At 43.1% G+C, this 18753-nt stretch overlaps 1 protein-coding gene across 1 annotated transcript in view; it reads left to right on the top strand.

Moving 5' to 3' along the window:
* The window catches only part of LOC310777830 (partitioning defective 3 homolog B-like), a gene marked incomplete at both ends in the record, with an annotated part of 422164 nt that overhangs the window by 176670 nt on the left and 226741 nt on the right, over positions 1–18753 (top strand). Inside the window, 2 exons of the mRNA XM_083638182.1 lie at positions 9343–9534; positions 10231–10389. Of these exons, the coding sequence (XP_083494308.1) occupies positions 9343–9534; positions 10231–10389 (351 nt within the window). The remainder of the gene's footprint in view (positions 1–9342; positions 9535–10230; positions 10390–18753) is intronic.

The following is an 18753-nucleotide window of genomic DNA, read 5'->3' on the forward strand; positions in this document are numbered from 1 at the left end:
TAGGAATCTAATACATTCTCAATGTAATTATGCAGAAAAGCTGGTTAAGGTTTCTCTCCTGGTTGTTTGAAGTTCTTTCCAAGGTCATGAAGCTTCCTATCAGGTCTGGACTGTCAGTTTTTTTCCAACAGGGAGAACCGTTTTCTGCAGAGTCCAGGACTTTGTGTCGGCTTAACGCTGTTAAACCTACAATCCCCACAGACAAACACTGTCTAAACCTGACAGTGCTGACCCACACAAACACACAGACTCAGACTGCAAGCATCCACGCACATACAGTACACACACACACACACACACACACACACACACACACACACACACACACACACACACACACACACACGCACGCACGCAGACTTGGGTTGGATTTGAATTGTAAAAAAAATAAAATCCTATTCCTAACCACTTGTCCTTGACCTGGATGGAAAACGTCATGAGTAACCATTTGTACACTAGGCTACACTAAATGAGTAAATAACATCTGTACACTAGGCTAAACTAAATGAGTAAATAACATCTGTACACTAGGCTAAACTAAATGACTAACATATGTACACTAGGCTAAACTAAATGACTAACATCTGTACACTAGGCTAAACTAAATGACTTAACATCTGTACACTAGGCTAAACTAAATGAGTAAATAACATCTGTACACTAGGCTAAACTAAATGAGTAAATAACATCTGTACACTAGGCTAAACTAAATGAGTAACATCTGTACACTAGGCTAAACTAAATGACTTAACATCTGTACACTAGGCTAAACTAAATGACTAACATCTGTACACTAGGCTAAACTAAATGAGTAACATCTGTACACTAGGCTAAACTAAATGAGTAACATCTGTACACTAGGCTAAACTAAATGAGTAACATCTGTACACTAGGCTAAACTAAATGAGTAACATCTGTACACTAGGCTAAACTAAATGAGTAACATCTGTACACTAGGCTAAACTAAATGAGTAAATAACATCTGTACACTAGGCTAAACTAAATGAGTAACATCTGTACACTAGGCTTAACTAAATGACTAACATCTGTACACTAGGCTAAACTAAATGACTAGCATCTGTACACTAGGCTAAACTAAATGACTTAACATCTGTACACTAGGCTTAACTAAATGACTTAACATCTGTACACTAGGCTTAACTAAATGAGTAACATCTGTACACTAGGCTAAACTAAATGAGTAACATCTGTACACTAGGCTAAACTAAATGAGTAACATCTGTACACTAGGCTAAACTAAATGAGTAAATAACATCTGTACACTAGGCTAAACTAAATGACTAACATCTGTACACTAGGCTAAACTAAATGACTAGCATCTGTACACTAGGCTAAACTAAATGACTTAACATCTGTACACTAGGCTTAACTAAATGACTTAACATCTGTACACTAGGCTAAACTAAATGACTTAACATCTGTACACTAGGCTTAACTAAATGACTAACATCTGTACACTAGGCTAAACTAAATGACTAGCATCTGTACACTAGGCTAAACTAAATGACTTAACATCTGTACACTAGGCTTAACTAAATGACTTAACATCTGTACACTAGGCTAAACTAAATGACTAACATCTGTACACTAGGCTAAACTAAATGACTAGCATCTGTACACTAGGCTAAACTAAATGACTTAACATCTGTACACTAGGCTAAACTAAATGACTAACATCTGTACACTAGGCTAAACTAAATGACTAGCATCTGTACACTAGGCTAAACTAAATGACTTAACATCTGTACACTAGGCTAAACTAAATGAGTAACATCTGTACACTAGGCTAAACTAAATGAGTAACATCTGTACACTAGGCTTAACTAAATGAGTAACATCTGTACACTAGGCTAAACTAAATGAGTAACATCTGTACACTAGGCTAAACTAAATGAGTAACATCTGTACACTAGGCTTAACTAAATGACTTAACATCTGTACACTAGGCTAAACTAAATGAGTAACATCTGTACACTAGGCTAAACTAAATGACTTAACATCTGTACACTAGGCTAAACTAAATGACTAACATCTGTACACTAGGCTAAACTAAAAACATCTGTACACTAGGCTAAACTAAATGAGTAACATCTGTACACTAGGCTTAACTAAATGAGTAACATCTGTACACTAGGCTTAACTAAATGAGTAACCTCTGTACACTAGGCTTAACTAAATGAGTAACATCTGTACACTAGGCTTAACTAAATGAGTAACATCTGTACACTAGGCTTAACTAAATGAGTAACATCTGTACACTAGGCTAAACTAAAAACATCTGTACACTAGGCTAAACTAAATGAGTAACATCTGTACACTAGGCTTAACTAAATGAGTAACATCTGTACACTAGGCTTAACTAAATGAGTAACATCTGTACACTAGACTTAACTAAATGAGTAACATCTGTACACTAGACTAAACTAAATGAGTAACATCTGTACACTAGGCTAAACTAAAAACATCTGTACACTAGGCTAAACTAAATGAGTAACATCTGTACACTAGGCTAAACTAAAAACATCTGTACACTAGGCTAAACTAAATGAGTAACATCTGTACACTAGGCTAAACTAAAAACATCTGTACACTAGGCTAAACTAAATGAGTAACATCTGTACACTAGGCTTAACTAAATGAGTAACATCTGTACACTAGGCTTAACTAAATGAGTAACATCTGTACACTAGACTTAACTAAATGAGTAACATCTGTACACTAGACTAAACTAAATGAGTAACATCTGTACACTAGGCTAAACTAAATGAGTAACATTGTACACTAGGCTAAACTAAATGACTAGCATCTGTACACTAGGCTAAAGTAAATGACTTAACATCTGTACACTAGGCTAAACTAAATGACTAACATCTGTACACTAGGCTAAACTAACTGAGTAACATCTGTACACTAGGCTTAACTAAATGAGTAACATCTGTACACTAGGCTAAACTAAATGACTAACATCTGTACACTAGGCTAAACTAAATGACTAACATATGTACACTAGGCTAAACTAACTGAGTAACATATGTAAATTAGGCTAAACTAAATGACTAACATCTGTACACTAGGCTAAACTAAATGACTAACATATGTACACTAGGCTTAACTAAATGACTAACATCTGTAAATTAGGCTAAACTAAATGACTAACATCTGTACACTAGGCTTAACTAAATGACTAACATCTGTAAATTAGGCTAAACTAAATGACTAACATCTGTACACTAGGCTTAACTAAATGACTAACATCTGTACACTAGGCTTAACTAAATGACTAACATCTGTACACTAGGCTTAACTAAATGACTAACATCTGTACACTAGGCATCGCCAAGCTCAATACACCAGTGACTGAAACAGTACAAGTCACGCTGATGTCAATGGTGAAATCAGTTTTGAAATCTGTTGTTTGGTTGCTGAGATTTTTTTTCTTTTTTCTGCATTAGCAAGCTAATGTAGCTATTCCTTGCTGCAGCTGGGGTGGCATTATCAACTTTCTGCTTGCAAGAGATCGTCCGGTGTATCTTATTGTATGCTAAAGGAGCAAAGTTAGGAAGCATTGTAGTACGTTTCCGTAGTGTTTAGAAAATATTCAAACAGCTCTTATCATGGCTGCACTGATGGCATTTCACTCAGAAACCTTCCTAACCAAAAAAGACTGTTGTACTGCAGCCTTAGGCTGTGGCCACACTCATCCGTCTCCGTTCATTTCATTTTCAAATACAGTACAGCTGTCCGTTGTCCGGTCAGCGCTGATGGCGCCTACACTGTCTCTGGCAGATTTCCATCCAGAAAGTTCAACACACGGAATAGTCACCGTCCGTTTAGCAAATCAGAATTGAGGAGGTGTTGTCTTATGAATGCCAGAACATTGACATTCCAAAACAAGCAACGGGTATAAATCTATCCGTTAGTAGTTCTGTATGTTTTCCAACGGATCAGTGTGCCTGCAGCCTGACTTTCTACCACACACACACACACACACACACACACACACACACACACACACACACACACACAGTTTCGCTCTGTCCCTCTCTCTCTGTCTGTCTCTCCATCAGACATCATAATAGGAGAGAACTCTCTTCCTTGGCTGTAGCTACGTGGGCCAGTATTGAATGTTCATGAATAAAGACCTCTGTCCTTGTGCAGAAAGCTATGATAAATCATGGCTGTTTTTAGATGAATGACGCACATAATTGCTCCCACTTCACTTTTATTTCTTCTTTCTGCTTTCAGCCTCCTGCAGTTGATCAACACGTGACTCAATAGGACAAAATAAATCTCAATAGGACAAAAGGAATAGATAGAAACATTTGAGCATGACATTTCTATAGAGAAGGTGATATTTAACACATTCACTGCCAGCCGTTTTTTTTTTTACTGTAGGTAGCTTCTGCCAGAGGTTTTTTTTGAGGATTCTGGCTCATTTTACAAGAGCCGAGGATTCTTTTCTGCTTGGACTTTGTGAACACAAAGTTCACAAAAGTACTAATAGAATGTGTGCTTTCTCTGTCTAAAAGAGTTAGTTTGTAGAGTTAGTAGTTATGTAGATATTAGCCGTTGAGTACAGCATGGTTTCAGAGATTTTCAGAGAGTTTTGAGATAAATGGATTTTTAGAACCACCTCACGTGCCTGTGATTATGGGTGCCCTTGGGCAAGTGTGTATACTGTATTGTGTTTGTGTGTGTGTGTGTGTGTGTGTGTGTGTGTGTGTGTGTGTGTGTGTGTCTCCTTCAAACTCCTCCCTCCGTAGGTGTGTCTCTGGTGGCTTTGCAGTGTTTTGTCACAGGCGAGTTTCTGTTGCCTCACAGATCCCAAAAAAAGAGAGGGGAATCGCAGGAGCGGGGAAGAGGAGAGGAGAGGCGAGGGGGGGGGGTTAGACACGGGAGAGAAATTCCTTCGCGATCCCCTTCTTCCAATCTTGAGGCGTACTCCGCTCTGCTGCTGCTGCTGCTGCCCACCGCCAGCTCCCAGCCGAAATCGAAAGCATTTTCGCCAAGCCATTTCCTTGAGAATGGCTTCCTCCCCGCGGCTGTTTTTTCTTTGCTTTCTCTCGTCTGGAGACACTGTCGCCACTTAGTGGGTCGGTAAAATAGATTAGACACATTCAATACCTCCAATATTGGTATAGGAGACGTAAAAGGGTTAGATCAACGTCCCACCGTCAAAAAAAAAAAATCGAGTTAAGGATGATGGGCTGGAGTCCTCTTTCACAGCTTTAATCTGACTTTTCACAAGATTGACAGGTCTAATGGCTGAGTGCTTGGAAAATGAAAGGAGTCTTTTTATATTCTTGATAGATTGTACTTTATTTTTCTGCTATTATGTTTTAAATAAGTATAATTAAAAAGTAGAGCGCGCACATCCACTCAAATTGAAGGTGCAGGACAAAAGCAATGAAACATATACCGTAAAAAGAAATAGAGTCCGCACACTGCTTGACTTGCTCCCAGTCGATTTATTTTTGACGTTTCGGTCAACAAGGACCTTCTTCATTTTTCTGAAGAAGGTCCTTGTTGACCGAAACGTCAAAAATAAATCGACTGGGAGCAAGTCAAGCAGTGTGCGGACTCTATTTCTTTTTACGATATTAAATAAGTATAATCCCATCCTTTTATAGACCTACCATGCTAGCCATCAACACGCTTCAAATATACACTTTCATCTGGCTTGATTTTCTTTCTTTCTTTCTTTCTTTCTTTCTTTCTTTCTTTCTTTCTTTCTTTCTTTCTTTCTTTCTTTCTTTCAGGGAGCGTATCTCATACTTACTCATGATTGCCCCAATTCCTTGGTGACAAAAGATGCTGTTTTTCACCATCTTCCTGGGTTAATAACAGTAATTTCCACCTATCCACCTTATTTCTAGCTTATTTCTGCCTATGGGTGCTTCTTCCGGTGTAATCCTCCCAGCCTTGTTGCTGACAGCTTGACACCTGTCTGTAATGTTTCAAAGCTGCAGGCGAACGGAGCAAATCACTAATCGGGTCCACCTTGGCAAAAATATCGTCGATAAATATCCAGAGTTGATCAAAGAGCAACAGAAATAGCGGATGTGATAGATAAAATTATTACATTACCTCAAATAAGCCGTCAAACCAGTCTTACTTATTGTGACTAGCAACTCCCCCCCCCCCCTCCCAGCGTCGGAGTTTTAACGAGTCGTTAATAACGAGGAAATGCGCAAGCTGCAACAATCAAGTCACGTTAAACTGGACCTTGTACCCATAATTATTTGACAGTGGGGCATTCAAAAATAAGGTGGATATGGCCGCTCTTGCTTTGTTTCTCTTTTATACTCCCTCGTTTCGTGGCACTGGCTGTCTTTTTCCCTCTGCTTATTTCCCCTCTCCATACTCCCTCTGGTCTCACTCCCTTCTCTCTCTCTGTCTCTCTCTGTCTCATTCTGTTTGTCTCCCTCTGGTCTCACTCCCTTCTCTCTCTCTGTCTCTCTCCATCTCATTCTGTTTGTCTCCCTCTGGTCTCACTCCCTTCTCTCTCTGTCTCTCTCCATCTCATTCTGTTTGTCTCCCTCTGGTCTCACTCCCTTCTCTCTCTCTGTCTCTCTCCATCTCATTCTGTTTGTCTCTCTCTGGTCTCACTCCCTTCTCTCTCTCTGTCTCTCTCCATCTCATTCTGTTTGTCTCTCTCTGGTCTCACTCCCTTCTCTCTCTCCGTCTCATTCTGTTTGTCTCCCTCTGGTCTCACTCCCTTCTCTCTCTCTGTCTCTCTCTGTCTCTCTCTGTCTCATTCTGTTTGTCTCCCTCTGGTCTCACTCCCTTCTCTCTCTCTGTCTCTCTCTGTCTCATTCTGTTTGTCTCCCTCTGGTCTCACTCCCTTCTCTCTCTCTGTCTCTCTCTGTCTCATTCTGTTTGTCTCCCTCTGGTCTCACTCCCTTCTCTCTCTCTGTCTCTCTCTGTCTCATTCTGTTTGTCTCCCTCTGGTCTCACTCCCTTCTCTCTCTCTGTCTCTCTCTGTCTCATTCTGTTTGTCTCTCTCTGGTCTCACTCCCTTCTCTCTCTCTGTCTCTCTCTGTCTCATTCTGTTTGTCTCCCTCTGGTCTCACCCCCTTCTCTCTCTCTGTCTCTCTCTGTCTCATTCTGTTTGTCTCCCTCTGGTCTCACTCCCTTCTCTCTCTCTGTCTCTCTCTGTCTCATTCTGTTTGTCTCCCTCTGGTCTCACTCCCTTCTCTCTCTCTGTCTCTCTCTGTCTCATTCTGTTTGTCTCCCTCTGGTCTCACTCCCTTCTCTCTCTCTGTCTCTCTCTGTCTCATTCTGTTTGTCTCCCTCTGGTCTCACTCCCTTCTCTCTCTCTGTCTCTCTCTGTCTCATTCTGTTTGTCTCCCTCTGGTCTCACTCCCTTCTCTCTCTCTGTCTTTCTCTGTCTCATTCTGTTTGTCTCCCTCTGGTCTCACTCCCTTCTCTCTGTCTTTCTCTGTCTCATTCTGTTTGTCTCTCTCTGGTCTCACTCCCTTCTCTCTCTCTGTCTCTCTCCATCTCATTCTGTTTGTCTCTCTCTGGTCTCACTCCCTTCTCTCTCTCTGTCTCTCTCTGTCTCATTCTGTTTGTCTCCCTCTGGTCTCACTCCCTTCTCTCTCTCTGTCTCATTCTGTTTGTCTCCCTCTGGTCTCACTCCCTTCTCTCTCTCTCTCTCTCTCTGGTCTCACTCCCTTCTCTCTCTCTGTCTCTCTCTGTCTCATTCTGTTTGTCTCACTCCCTTCTCTCTCCCTTCTCTCTCTCTGTCTCTCTTTGTCTCATTCTGTTTGTCTCCCTCTGGTCTCACTCCCTTCTCTCTCTCTGTCTCTCTCTGTTTCATTCTGTTTGTCTCCCTCTGGTCTCACTCCCTTCTCTCTCTCCGTCTCTCTCTGTCTCATTCTGTTTGTCTCCCTCTGGTCTCACTCCCTTCTCTCTCTCTGTCTTTCTCTGTCTCATTCTGTTTGTCTCCCTCTGGTCTCACTCCCTTCTCTCTCTCTGTCTCATTCTGTTTGTCTCCCTCTGGTCTCACTCCCTTCTCTCTCTCTCTCTCTCTCTCTGGTCTCACTCCCTTCTCTCTCTCTGTCTCTCTCTGTCTCATTCTGTTTGTCTCACTCCCTTCTCTCTCCCTTCTCTCTCTCTGTCTCTCTTTGTCTCATTCTGTTTGTCTCCGTCTGGTCTCACTCCCTTCTCTCTCTCTGTCTCTCTCTGTTTCATTCTGTTTGTCTCCCTCTGGTCTCACTCCCTTCTCTCTCTCTGTCTCTCTCTGTCTCATTCTGTTTGTCTCCCTCTGGTCTCACTCCCTTCTCTCTCTCTGTCTCTCTCTGTTTCATTCTGTTTGTCTCCCTCTGGTCTCACTCCCTTCTCTCTCTCTGTCTTTCTCTGTCTCATTCTGTTTGTCTCTCTCTGGTCTCACTCCCTTCTCTCTCTCTGTCTTTCTCTGTCTCATTCTGTTTGTCTCCCTCTGGTCTCACTCCCTTCTCTCTCTCTCTCTCTCTGTCTCATTCTGTTTGTCTCCCTCTGGTCTCACTCCCTTCTCTCTCTCTCTCTGTCTCATTCTGTTTGTCTCTATCTGGTCTCACTCCCTTCTCTCTCTCTGTCTCATTCTGTTTGTCTCCCTCTGGTCTCACTCCCTTCTCTCTCTCTGTCTCTCTCTGTCTCATTCTGTTTGTCTCCCTCTGGTCTCTCTCCCTTCTCTCTCTCTGTCTCTCTCTGTTTCATTCTGTTTGTCTCCCTCTGGTCTCACTCCCTTCTCTCTCTCTGTCTCATTCTGTTTGTCTCTATCTGGTCTCACTCCCTTCTCTCTCTCTGTCTCTCTCTGTCTCATTCTGTTTGTCTCTATCTGGTCTCACTCCCTTCTCTCTCTCTGTCTCTCTCTGTCTCATTCTGTTTGTCTCACTCCCTTCTCTCTCCATCTCATTCTGTTTGTCTCTCTGTTCTCCAATTACCTCTCAAAAATGTACAGGTCAACTTATTGGTATTGTTGAAGGGAAGAGAAAAGATGGGAGACAAAATAGCTTTTTGAAGCTTTTTTGTGTGTTATCATCGAAAATAGTTTGCCCCGCAATACTGTGCGACCTCAAAGCCGACACCACTTGGAGATTTCACTCATAGAGAAATTCTCCTGAAAACGCTTGTGATGGTTTCTCTCAAATGGAAAAGCTTTTAGGTTGGCTTTTTGAGACTTCATGCTAAAATGAACTGACCTCTGTCTCCTCTCTCTCTCCATCTCCTTCACTCCTCTCCCTTCTCGTCAACCCCTCTCTCCCTCTCTCGTCGATGCCTCTCTCCCTCTCTCGTCGACGCCTCTCTCCCTCGCTGGTCGACCCCTCTCTTCCTCAGAAGGAGGAGGTGTCCCGGGGGCCGGCCTTGCTGTCTGAGGATGGGAAGGAGCAGCTGATGTTCGAGGTGCCCCTTAACGACAGCGGCTCGGCGGGGCTGGGCGTCAGCCTCAAAGGAAACAAGTCCAGAGAGACGGGAGAGGACCTGGGAATCTTCATCAAGTCCATTATACATGGAGGGGCAGCATACAAGGTGACATCATACCACCATAACCAAACAAATGACCAAAATAAAGAAGAAGAAATTACTCAAAGTCCTCTAAAGAAAACACTCATTCTACTCGAAAATAGAGAGTGGAAAAAAAGATGGATTTCTCACATACAAGTCAAGAACGTGCAACTGAAATCTGTAATCCTGGAGGAACTTGCCTCGCACAGATAAAGACACAACGTGACGAGAAAGAAACATTTAGGATCAAATACATCTCAATATGCATGTCATTACAAATGAAGGAAGTGAACTGATCCCGATCCTGACCCCGGGTCAGACATGAGACGAGCGACTGAACAGGAGGTGTGTCGGCCCTGTCGCAGCTGTCTCTGCTGCCCTGTGCGCTCCTGTTCCACTAACATCTGACCTCTGACTGACCATGTCCAACTTGGCATGTCATGCACAGACAGCGGAGAGACAGACAAGACGGCAGACACACACACACACACACACACGTGCGCACACACACACACACACACACACACACACCTGTGCTGCTCTAAGCAAGTGTCTCTGCGCAGACACAGAGGAATAGACTCAGACATGTCGACTGTGCAGAATTTGTCATAAAGACACACACACCACAGGAAGCTCAACAGGCTACAATATGGGTTAGCTGTGGTGCTGAAGGTGGTGTGTGTGTGTGTGTGTGTGTGTGTGTGTGTGTGTGTTTCACAGGACGGACGTCTTCACGTCAACGACCAGCTGGTGGCGGTGAACGGAGAGTCACTGTTGGGACGGTCCAACCACGTCGCCATGGAGACGCTCCGCCGCTCCATGTCTCAGGAGGGGAACCTGAGAGGGACCATTCAACTAGTGGTGCTGAGGGTTCTGCAGGTAACACACACACACACACACACACACACACGCACGCACGCACGCACACACACACACACACACGCGCGCGCGCACGCACACACGCACGCACGCACACACACACACGCGCGCACACACGCACGCACGCACGCACACACACACACACACACACACACACTCTCGTCAAGTCAGTACACAGCTCAGCCGGCAGGAAAGTCTCGCAGGACTTGACGAGAGTTGGTGAAACTCACCCCGAATGAAGAAATGAGATCCCTGTAAAGAGTAGTGGAAATAGCCCGGGGGTGAATAGCAGTCTGATGTTTCTTTAGGGGTCATATAATGACGATATGGGTAGAACACGGGAAGAAAACTGTCTATTTACATGGAGGAAGAGCACGCTGCCATGTGGCCCCGACGGAGCGCATTGAAGGACTGGCTTGGAGTACTATTAGATCACAACGCCTACGACGCTCCAAATCGCTGCGGAGAACACTGGGTGAGTCGTCAGATAATAATTAATGTGAGGAGAGGGCTCCAGGTTAAAAAAAACGAAATTCTCCTTTAAATTCCTCTTTGTTCTCATCATACTGTCGGTAGGGAGCCAGTATCTAGGTTAGGACACCTGCTGTGAGAAGGACAGGGCATTTTGTGCAGTCTGTAGCTGGACTGGAGGAACAAAACAAACACGCATGCTGCGTTTACTGTATCTTCTCTCTCTTCATCTAAACCCACTTCTGACTCTTTTCAAAGCCTTGGTCTCTTTCTACACACACTGACGTTTTATATGACTGCTTCTATTCATTCTCTTTGTAGAATAGACAGCAGGCTCTAGTACCTCCTCCACTCTGCTCTTACCAACAGCAGGGAAAGAACACATCCACACCTCAGCCATTCAATCTGTGTCAGAGTGTGTGTGTGTGTGTGTGTGTGTGTGTTTAGAGGGAGTATTCTCAGCTGACCTGTATCATTCCTCTTCATGAGTAAGAGTGATACGCCAGCTCACTCTCAATAGATCCTCAGCTGCTTTTCTGCTGATTCCTTTTACAAGGCCAAGTAGCACACACACACACACACACACACACACACACACACACACACACACACACACACACAGCTGGATGGTTAGCTCAGGTGTCAATGCACTTTCCCTGGCTTGCCGGTAAGAATTTGATGATACACACTCAATGCAGAATGTGCACACACTCACACTCTTTTGCACGCATATCAAACACACAGACACATGTATGTGGACACAAGTACAGAAAACACATGTAAGGTAGAGAAGAAGAAAAAAACACATTTATTGGTGGGGGGGGGGGGGGGGGGGGGGTTGGATGATCTGTGTGCATGGTACTTTGCAGCCATGTGCTCGGGCTTCAGGGCTCAGGGCTCAGGGCACCCCCCCCCCTGTCAATAGTTTGATGGTGAAAGCTGTTAGCAACATCAAAGACATTCATGTTCCCCTCGAGAAGAGCATGGATCAAGTGGAGGTAGATAAGAGACCGCCTGCGCCTTAAAAGCCTTTTTTTTGCTTCATTATTGATGCTTTTAACAGAACAGAAATGGACCACTCTCTTCTTCTCTTTTTTCCCCCCATCTGGTCTTTTTCATCTTTCCTGTATGTTTTATTTTCTCCCTCTCCTTGACTTGTCTCTCCCGCTCACCTCTGCACCCCTCTGTTGTCTTTATATTTCTATTCTCTCAGTCTCACTTCATCCATCCATCCACCCTCTTCTCTATCCAGCACTCTTCAAACTGCCTATCTATCCACATACCCTGAATCACCAGTCTAAATAAACGCAGCTCCTCAGAGGTTCCCTGGCCAACTAAAACTTCATATGCAAAAGCTATAAAACCTCAAAGCCCTGAAACTTTATTTTTGGAGTAAAAACTCAACAAACCAAAATCAGCGTCAGCAGTTTTATTTATTTTTGATCAAGTGTTTTTCGGATCTTCTCCCCAATTGTACTTGGCCAATTCCCTGTCCCGGTTGTTGCTCCACCCCCTCTGCCGATCTGGGCAGAGCTAGTAGACTAGCACACTTCTCTTCACCTCACAGCGAGGGGTTAAAATGGCAAAAGTGATATTTATTTCTATGAAAATGCAGAGTACTACTGTATTACTATCTCACTAAAACATCCTACTACAACCCGAATAACTTATTTTCTTCATCTTTGAAAAACCATTTATTTTTAGAGAGTAATCAGATTGCACTGTGGCTCCGGCTAATGGGATGTGCTGGGGGAGAAGCGGGGTTGCAAGGCGAGCTTGTGGGACCTCTAACCCACTGAGTGTGGGGGTCCGGGGGGGGGGGGGCTCAAGAGGAAGATGACACAGATGATCTATTAGAACACAGTAGCTGTTAGGTTTGAGTGGAGTGCTACAGTAGTTTTATACAAAATCACACATAAACAAGTGCTCAGAGCCACATCAGTATACACATATGCATACATATTTCTGCATCTATACAGTGTCCCCAGACACACACAAGAAACAAAGAAATGCTCATTAAAAGAAGAAAAATACAGTGAAATCCCCTTTTTGTTTTATGATTAAAAGACCACGCACAGACACACATGCACGCACGAGCACACGTGCACACACACGCACACACACACACACACACACACACACACACACACACACGCAGAGGATTGTGTAACAGTGTTTAGGACAGTCGGGACCCTATAGATGGTTTTAACTTGACAACAAAAACAGTGTAAATTGAACCCCCGCTCACTTCCTGTTGCAGTGTTTGCTATGGACATGAAAAAAAAAAAAACATTCAAGTGCAGGACTGACCATTCCGTGAAAACCGTCTATACAGCTGAGCAGCGAAAACAAAAGTAACGATGTCGAGTGAATATTTCTGCAGTTTGCCGAATGCTGAGAAAAAGGAAGTGCTGTGGGGTTGCGCTCTGGTGAAAACCGTCTATAGACGGTTTTAACTTGATAATAAAAACATTGGAAATTGAACCCCAGCTCACTTCCTGTTACAGTGTTTGCTATGAACAGAAAAAAAGAAGAAGGAGCAGAGCAGGACTGACAATTCCGTGAAAACCGTCTATAGGCCGTGGGAAACAGGATCTCCTCTGCCTTTCACCTTGATCCCACACTGTCTTTTGACTATCTCTCACTCACTCTGTCTGTCTGTCTGCCTCTGTCTGTCTGTCTGTCTGTCTGTCTGTCTGTCTGTCTGTTGTCTCTGTCTGTCTGTCTTTCTGTCTGTAATGTAATGTAATGTAATTTTTTATTCAGTCATTATAAATAACAAAATCACAGTATAAACAAAGTCAAAACAACCAACAACCAGAGACTGAACAGGCTCAGGCAGAAGCAAAATGCTTATATTATGCCTGACCTAATTTCTACTCAATTAAGCACTCCTCCAAAATGAAAGAAAAACAACAACAGAAAAGTAATTTGCAACAGTCAATGTTTACAACACAGATTTCTTTTCTTTTTTCTTTTTTTTTTACAGCATCAGAAGATTTATTCACACTTATAACACTCAAAAATAGCTTCAGAAGCCTTTTTTTTTTTTAAACCAAAAGCGAATTACACATCTTCAAATTTATATGTGCATCTTCCAAAGTTTCACCCCAACAGTGGAAACACATCTCCTTTTAACTCATTGAGTGCCAGCCACTTTTGGAGAACGGACGCTCCCAGTGCCAGAGTTTCAGAGCGTTTTCAGTGATTTCTCGAGGCCCACAGAATATTGTGTGATATTACTATGTAAACACCGAACACGCACAAAGAACGATGAGACTCTATTGTATCAGCAGCAAAAAAAAGTTTATTGATACCATTTTCCGTTCTTTAGTTATCAGCCGGAGAAGATAGCTTGATTTAACCAAAAACAGCCGTTTTTTTCTAGATGCTGAGATAAAGAGGCTTTTGTGAAATTAAACATTTCATGCACATCACTGACTGAAGCTAATATTTTCTGATGTAGTCACACCTCAAAAATAATTTCCTTCAATAGAACAGCGAAAACCAAGGAATTTTGTTTGGCAAAACAATATTTTTTAGCTGCAACCAGCAGCGCTGGCCCCTGCGTGCGCTGCTGGTTGCAGCTTCTTGCTGGTCTTGATTTGCTGCTGGTGGGCATCAGATATTCTGGCTTGCGTTTGCCAATCCTGTCCTGCTGTCTGGGTCTGTCTGGGTCAGTGTTGTGTGCTGCTCTGCATGCCCCCCCCCTCAACTGCACACTCCTCCTCCGTATGGGAGTGTCTCTGGGGCTTTCTGCTGCGTTTGCTCTGCACTGAAAAGTCTGCTACATCCAGCTTTTTTACAGCGTTCCGCGTGTATTTGTCACCGGCTCCCATGCTTCCAGTTGAGAATAATAACAACTAATAACAAAATCATGCGGATGGGCTATCGCAGCGGACACGGAGGTGCTCAATTGTGGCAGCAGATTGGCTGCTGCAGGCACAGCTAACGTTATGCTTCATGCATATCGATGCACACGGATGCGATGCGATTTCCGTTTCCCCAACGACTTCTTCTCTCTTTTTTCCTCGCCTTTCTGTAATCTGGAGAGCACTGTCGCCACCTAATGGGTCCCTAAAATAGCTTTTACACATTCAACAGCCACCATACTTTCACAGGAGATGGATCTGGCTTTGATGCACGTCCCACCGTCAAAAAACGCAATTGACGAACATACTCGTCCTTGACACTCTACGTTACTAAACCAATTGACGAACATACTCGTCCATGGCACTCAATGAGTTAATCTCTTTTTTAGCTTTTTGCACATTAAACTTGCACACACCTCTTAGATCATACTTGTTGTCCCATATTGAAAATAACTTTTGCACAGAGAATGGGAGTGACTTTGATTTTGCTTTAAACATTATTGTAAATTTCACAAGATGGGAATTTAGAAACAGTGGATTTGTGTGAGCATAGTAATCCTTTTTATTAACGATACGTATGGCTTGTTTTTGTAGAACAACTATTGAATTCAGAGTTGTTTTAAAGGTTGATCCCCACAGTTCTACACAATAAGACATGTAAGGTAAAATGAGTGAACAATAAATGATATGCAAGGCCTTATAATTCAATACATCTCTAAATGTATACAGGATTGCTAGTGACTTTGAAATTTTCCCTTTGATATACCGTAAATTCCGGACTATAAGCCGCGGCTTTTTTCCCGTTTTTTGGCCTTTTTTGCCCCCTGCCCCCTTATCTATGGATTTTTTCCAAAAAAAAAAAAAAAATCTCTCTTTTTTAGCACTCTTTCTAACTATAAATCCACTTCTGTTTTAATTTCCTCTCTTGCCCTCTTTTAACAACATAACATAACATAACATAACACAACACAGGTAAGCAGAAAGAAAAAGACGAAGCAATCACGCCATGAATGAGGAAATGACTCACCTGCTGGAGGCTGGAGATACACCGCTTGGGCTAAACTTTTACTCCGTGAAACACTATCGATTAAGTCCGACATCGCTCAGAGGTTTTGAGCAGCTTGAAAACAAGTTTGAAAACGTGCAGAAGTCCATCCACTCACTCACTAAAGAAAATAATGCAACCGTGAAGAGTTTCACTCGTGTCCAGCCATCTGGCCGAGTTAGAGCCGAAGTCCCGAACACAGTGAGAAAACCTCCCGAAGCTGCTGCTGCAGCGGGGTGCATATTGTCCGGCCAGCCGACCGAGAGGCATGCGAGCCGGGCACTATTAAACAGTTGGGGTGTGTGAGGTGGCTGGCTGTGGAGGTGGCGGTTTCTCCTCCTCCTCCTTTCTCCCGCACACCGGGCGCCTCGGCCACGTCCAGACCCCGGCCTGCCACCGAGGGCCATCTTCATCTGCCTACTCCGCTGGCCCGACCGTCAACTCATCCTCCAGGCTGCGGGGAAGAAGCCCCTCACCTGGGAGGGTACGCGCTTTTTCGTCCGCAGGACCTCTCCGCGTTGGTGCAACAGAAACGCGCAACATACAACAGCATCATCGAGTCAATGGATATCGCTTTGGCGTACTGTACCCAGCGAGACTCGTCATAACCAGACCGGACTATCTTTAGCACTCTTTCTAACTATAAATCCACTTCTGTTTTAATTTCCTCTCTTGCCCTCTTTTCACCACACCGCGGACACTGTGTGCCCAGCGGCGGAACAAGAGCTCAAAGTGAAACTGCCGAATATCTTTTGAGTTGGACTGGTCAATAGTACTGTGAGTAACTAAAATAAAAAAATAAAAAACGGAATTCTCTCTTCTTTAGCACTCTTTCTAACTATAAATCCACTTCTGTTTTAATTTCCTCTCTTGCCCTCTTTTCACCACACCGCGGACACTGTGTGCACTGTAAAAAAAACAAAAAATACCACAATGTGTGATTTTGTCTGGGGATTAGTGACCTGACTTTTGTTTTGTTGAAATGTTAATAAATGGGAGCTTCCCCAAACAGCCATCTGTTCCCGACAATCCCCTCTGTGCACGAAGCCTTACATATGGTAATTAAACATCAAAACACCCGCGGCTTATAGACCGGTGCGGCTTATAGAAGAAAAAAATAGTCACCTTTGAAGGTGCGGCTTATAGACCGGTGCGTCTTATAGTCCGGAATTTACGGTAATCTACATGTTGTTTCCATGACAGTTTATGATCAATCACAACCCCAAGGAATTTGGTCTCAAATACTCTTTCAATGTCAGTATTACAGATTTTTAATTCAATATCATCATCAACTCCTTTCTGATTTCCAAACACCATATACTTAGTTTTCTTAATATTCAGTGATAGTTTATTTATTGACATCAAACCAAGTTTTGAGGTTTTCCAACTCCCGTTCAACATCACTCAAAAGTTAATTTCAATTTTTTACCAGAACAAAATTAATTTGTATCGTCTGCAAAAATGACAAATTTTAACAAATCTGTAACTTTGCAAATATCATTAATATATAAAATAAACAGTTTTGGACCAATCACTGATCTGTCTGTCTGTCTGTCTGTCTGTCTGTCTGTCTGTCTGTCTGTCTGTCTGTAAAATATATAATAAAAAGGCTTGTCTGGCCCTGCCGTCCATTCTGGCAATTGTCAATAAAGCTTTGTTTAGAATGTAAGCTCCGGGGCAGGCAGCAAGGCATCTGTCCCTCACACACACATGCAAGTCAGCAGCACCAACAAACTATATAAGAACTATAAAGAACTGTAGATGAATCGGGGAGAGAAAAAAGGCAGCTGAGGATCAGCGGCTGTCTCCTGCCAGTGTTTTTCTCGTTCATATCAGTTGTGATAGGAGGAAACCTCAAAGAGGCAGGCTGTTGCCACAGCTTGACCAACCTGTCAGGCACATCTATGAGGTATGGTCAGGTGAGTGTAAAGCATTGAGAAAAGGCACTGAGCGGGGAATGGACTTGTGGCTCTGCTTCAGCTGTGTGAGAGCCGTAGTGTTTCCCCAGTATTTTAACTCACATTCACATTTTTTGCATACGCCATGCGATTTGTCCCTTTTCCTGTCTTCTCCCCCCCCCCTAAGAAAAACTAAATATTTCCACACGGTTGATTTACTGTATATCGGAGGGGGGAGCGAAATATCATCTCCCTCTTTTTCTTGCGTGCTACTCGCCATTAAAAAAAAAATATATATATATATATATAATTAATATATCATTATATATCATATAATTATTATATTATTTTATATTATATTATATTATTATATTATATTATAAATAATAAATATATAAAATTTATTTTATGGTGCGTTATAGCAATTTATCTTGATGTTTTCACTGTGCATCGATGCAGTTGGATGGTTGATCATTGAATCGATGCAGGTTGATGTGTGGTGACACCCCTACCCTGTACACTGCACGGCAAACAATGCCCGACCAAGCTGAAATTCAGCCCGACTCTAACAAGAGTCATGTGGCTCGCAAATCCCTGTAAAGCTGTGTTTATTTTTCTCTCTGTCGCTCAATTCAACCCTTTGGAATCACTCTGTCGCTCTGTTTAAATCGCTCGTCAACAGGCACAATAATTGATGGAAATCTGGGGGCTATAACGTTACGCAATGTCGTGATATTTGTCCACTACGAGCCACCGTAGTTGTTTACAAGCTGAGCCTATCAGCTTGCTCCTAACGCGAGCTGTACCGGTAGTACAGACTTCACATCATGTCAGCTCTCAGCTTGTCAATCAGCTGTCAATGCGGTTTGTTGCCACACAATAAACCAGCGGTTTGTTCCAAGCCAGTGTGATCCTTGACTCACTCTCACACGGCAGCCAATCAGCGTTGAACAGCGAGCGACTGATGCCAGCGTAATTTCGCTCGAGTTGGGATATTTCATCTCGGGCGACGAGCGAATTTTCTCCCTATCGCTCTGTTTCTGTCGCTCGGACGCCCAGCGATTTTTCTCCCGGGCGA

The sequence above is a fragment of the Poromitra crassiceps genome (genome assembly GCF_964638095.1).
Source record: "Poromitra crassiceps genome assembly, chromosome: 6".
Taxonomy (NCBI): Eukaryota; Metazoa; Chordata; class Actinopteri; order Beryciformes; family Melamphaidae; genus Poromitra; species Poromitra crassiceps.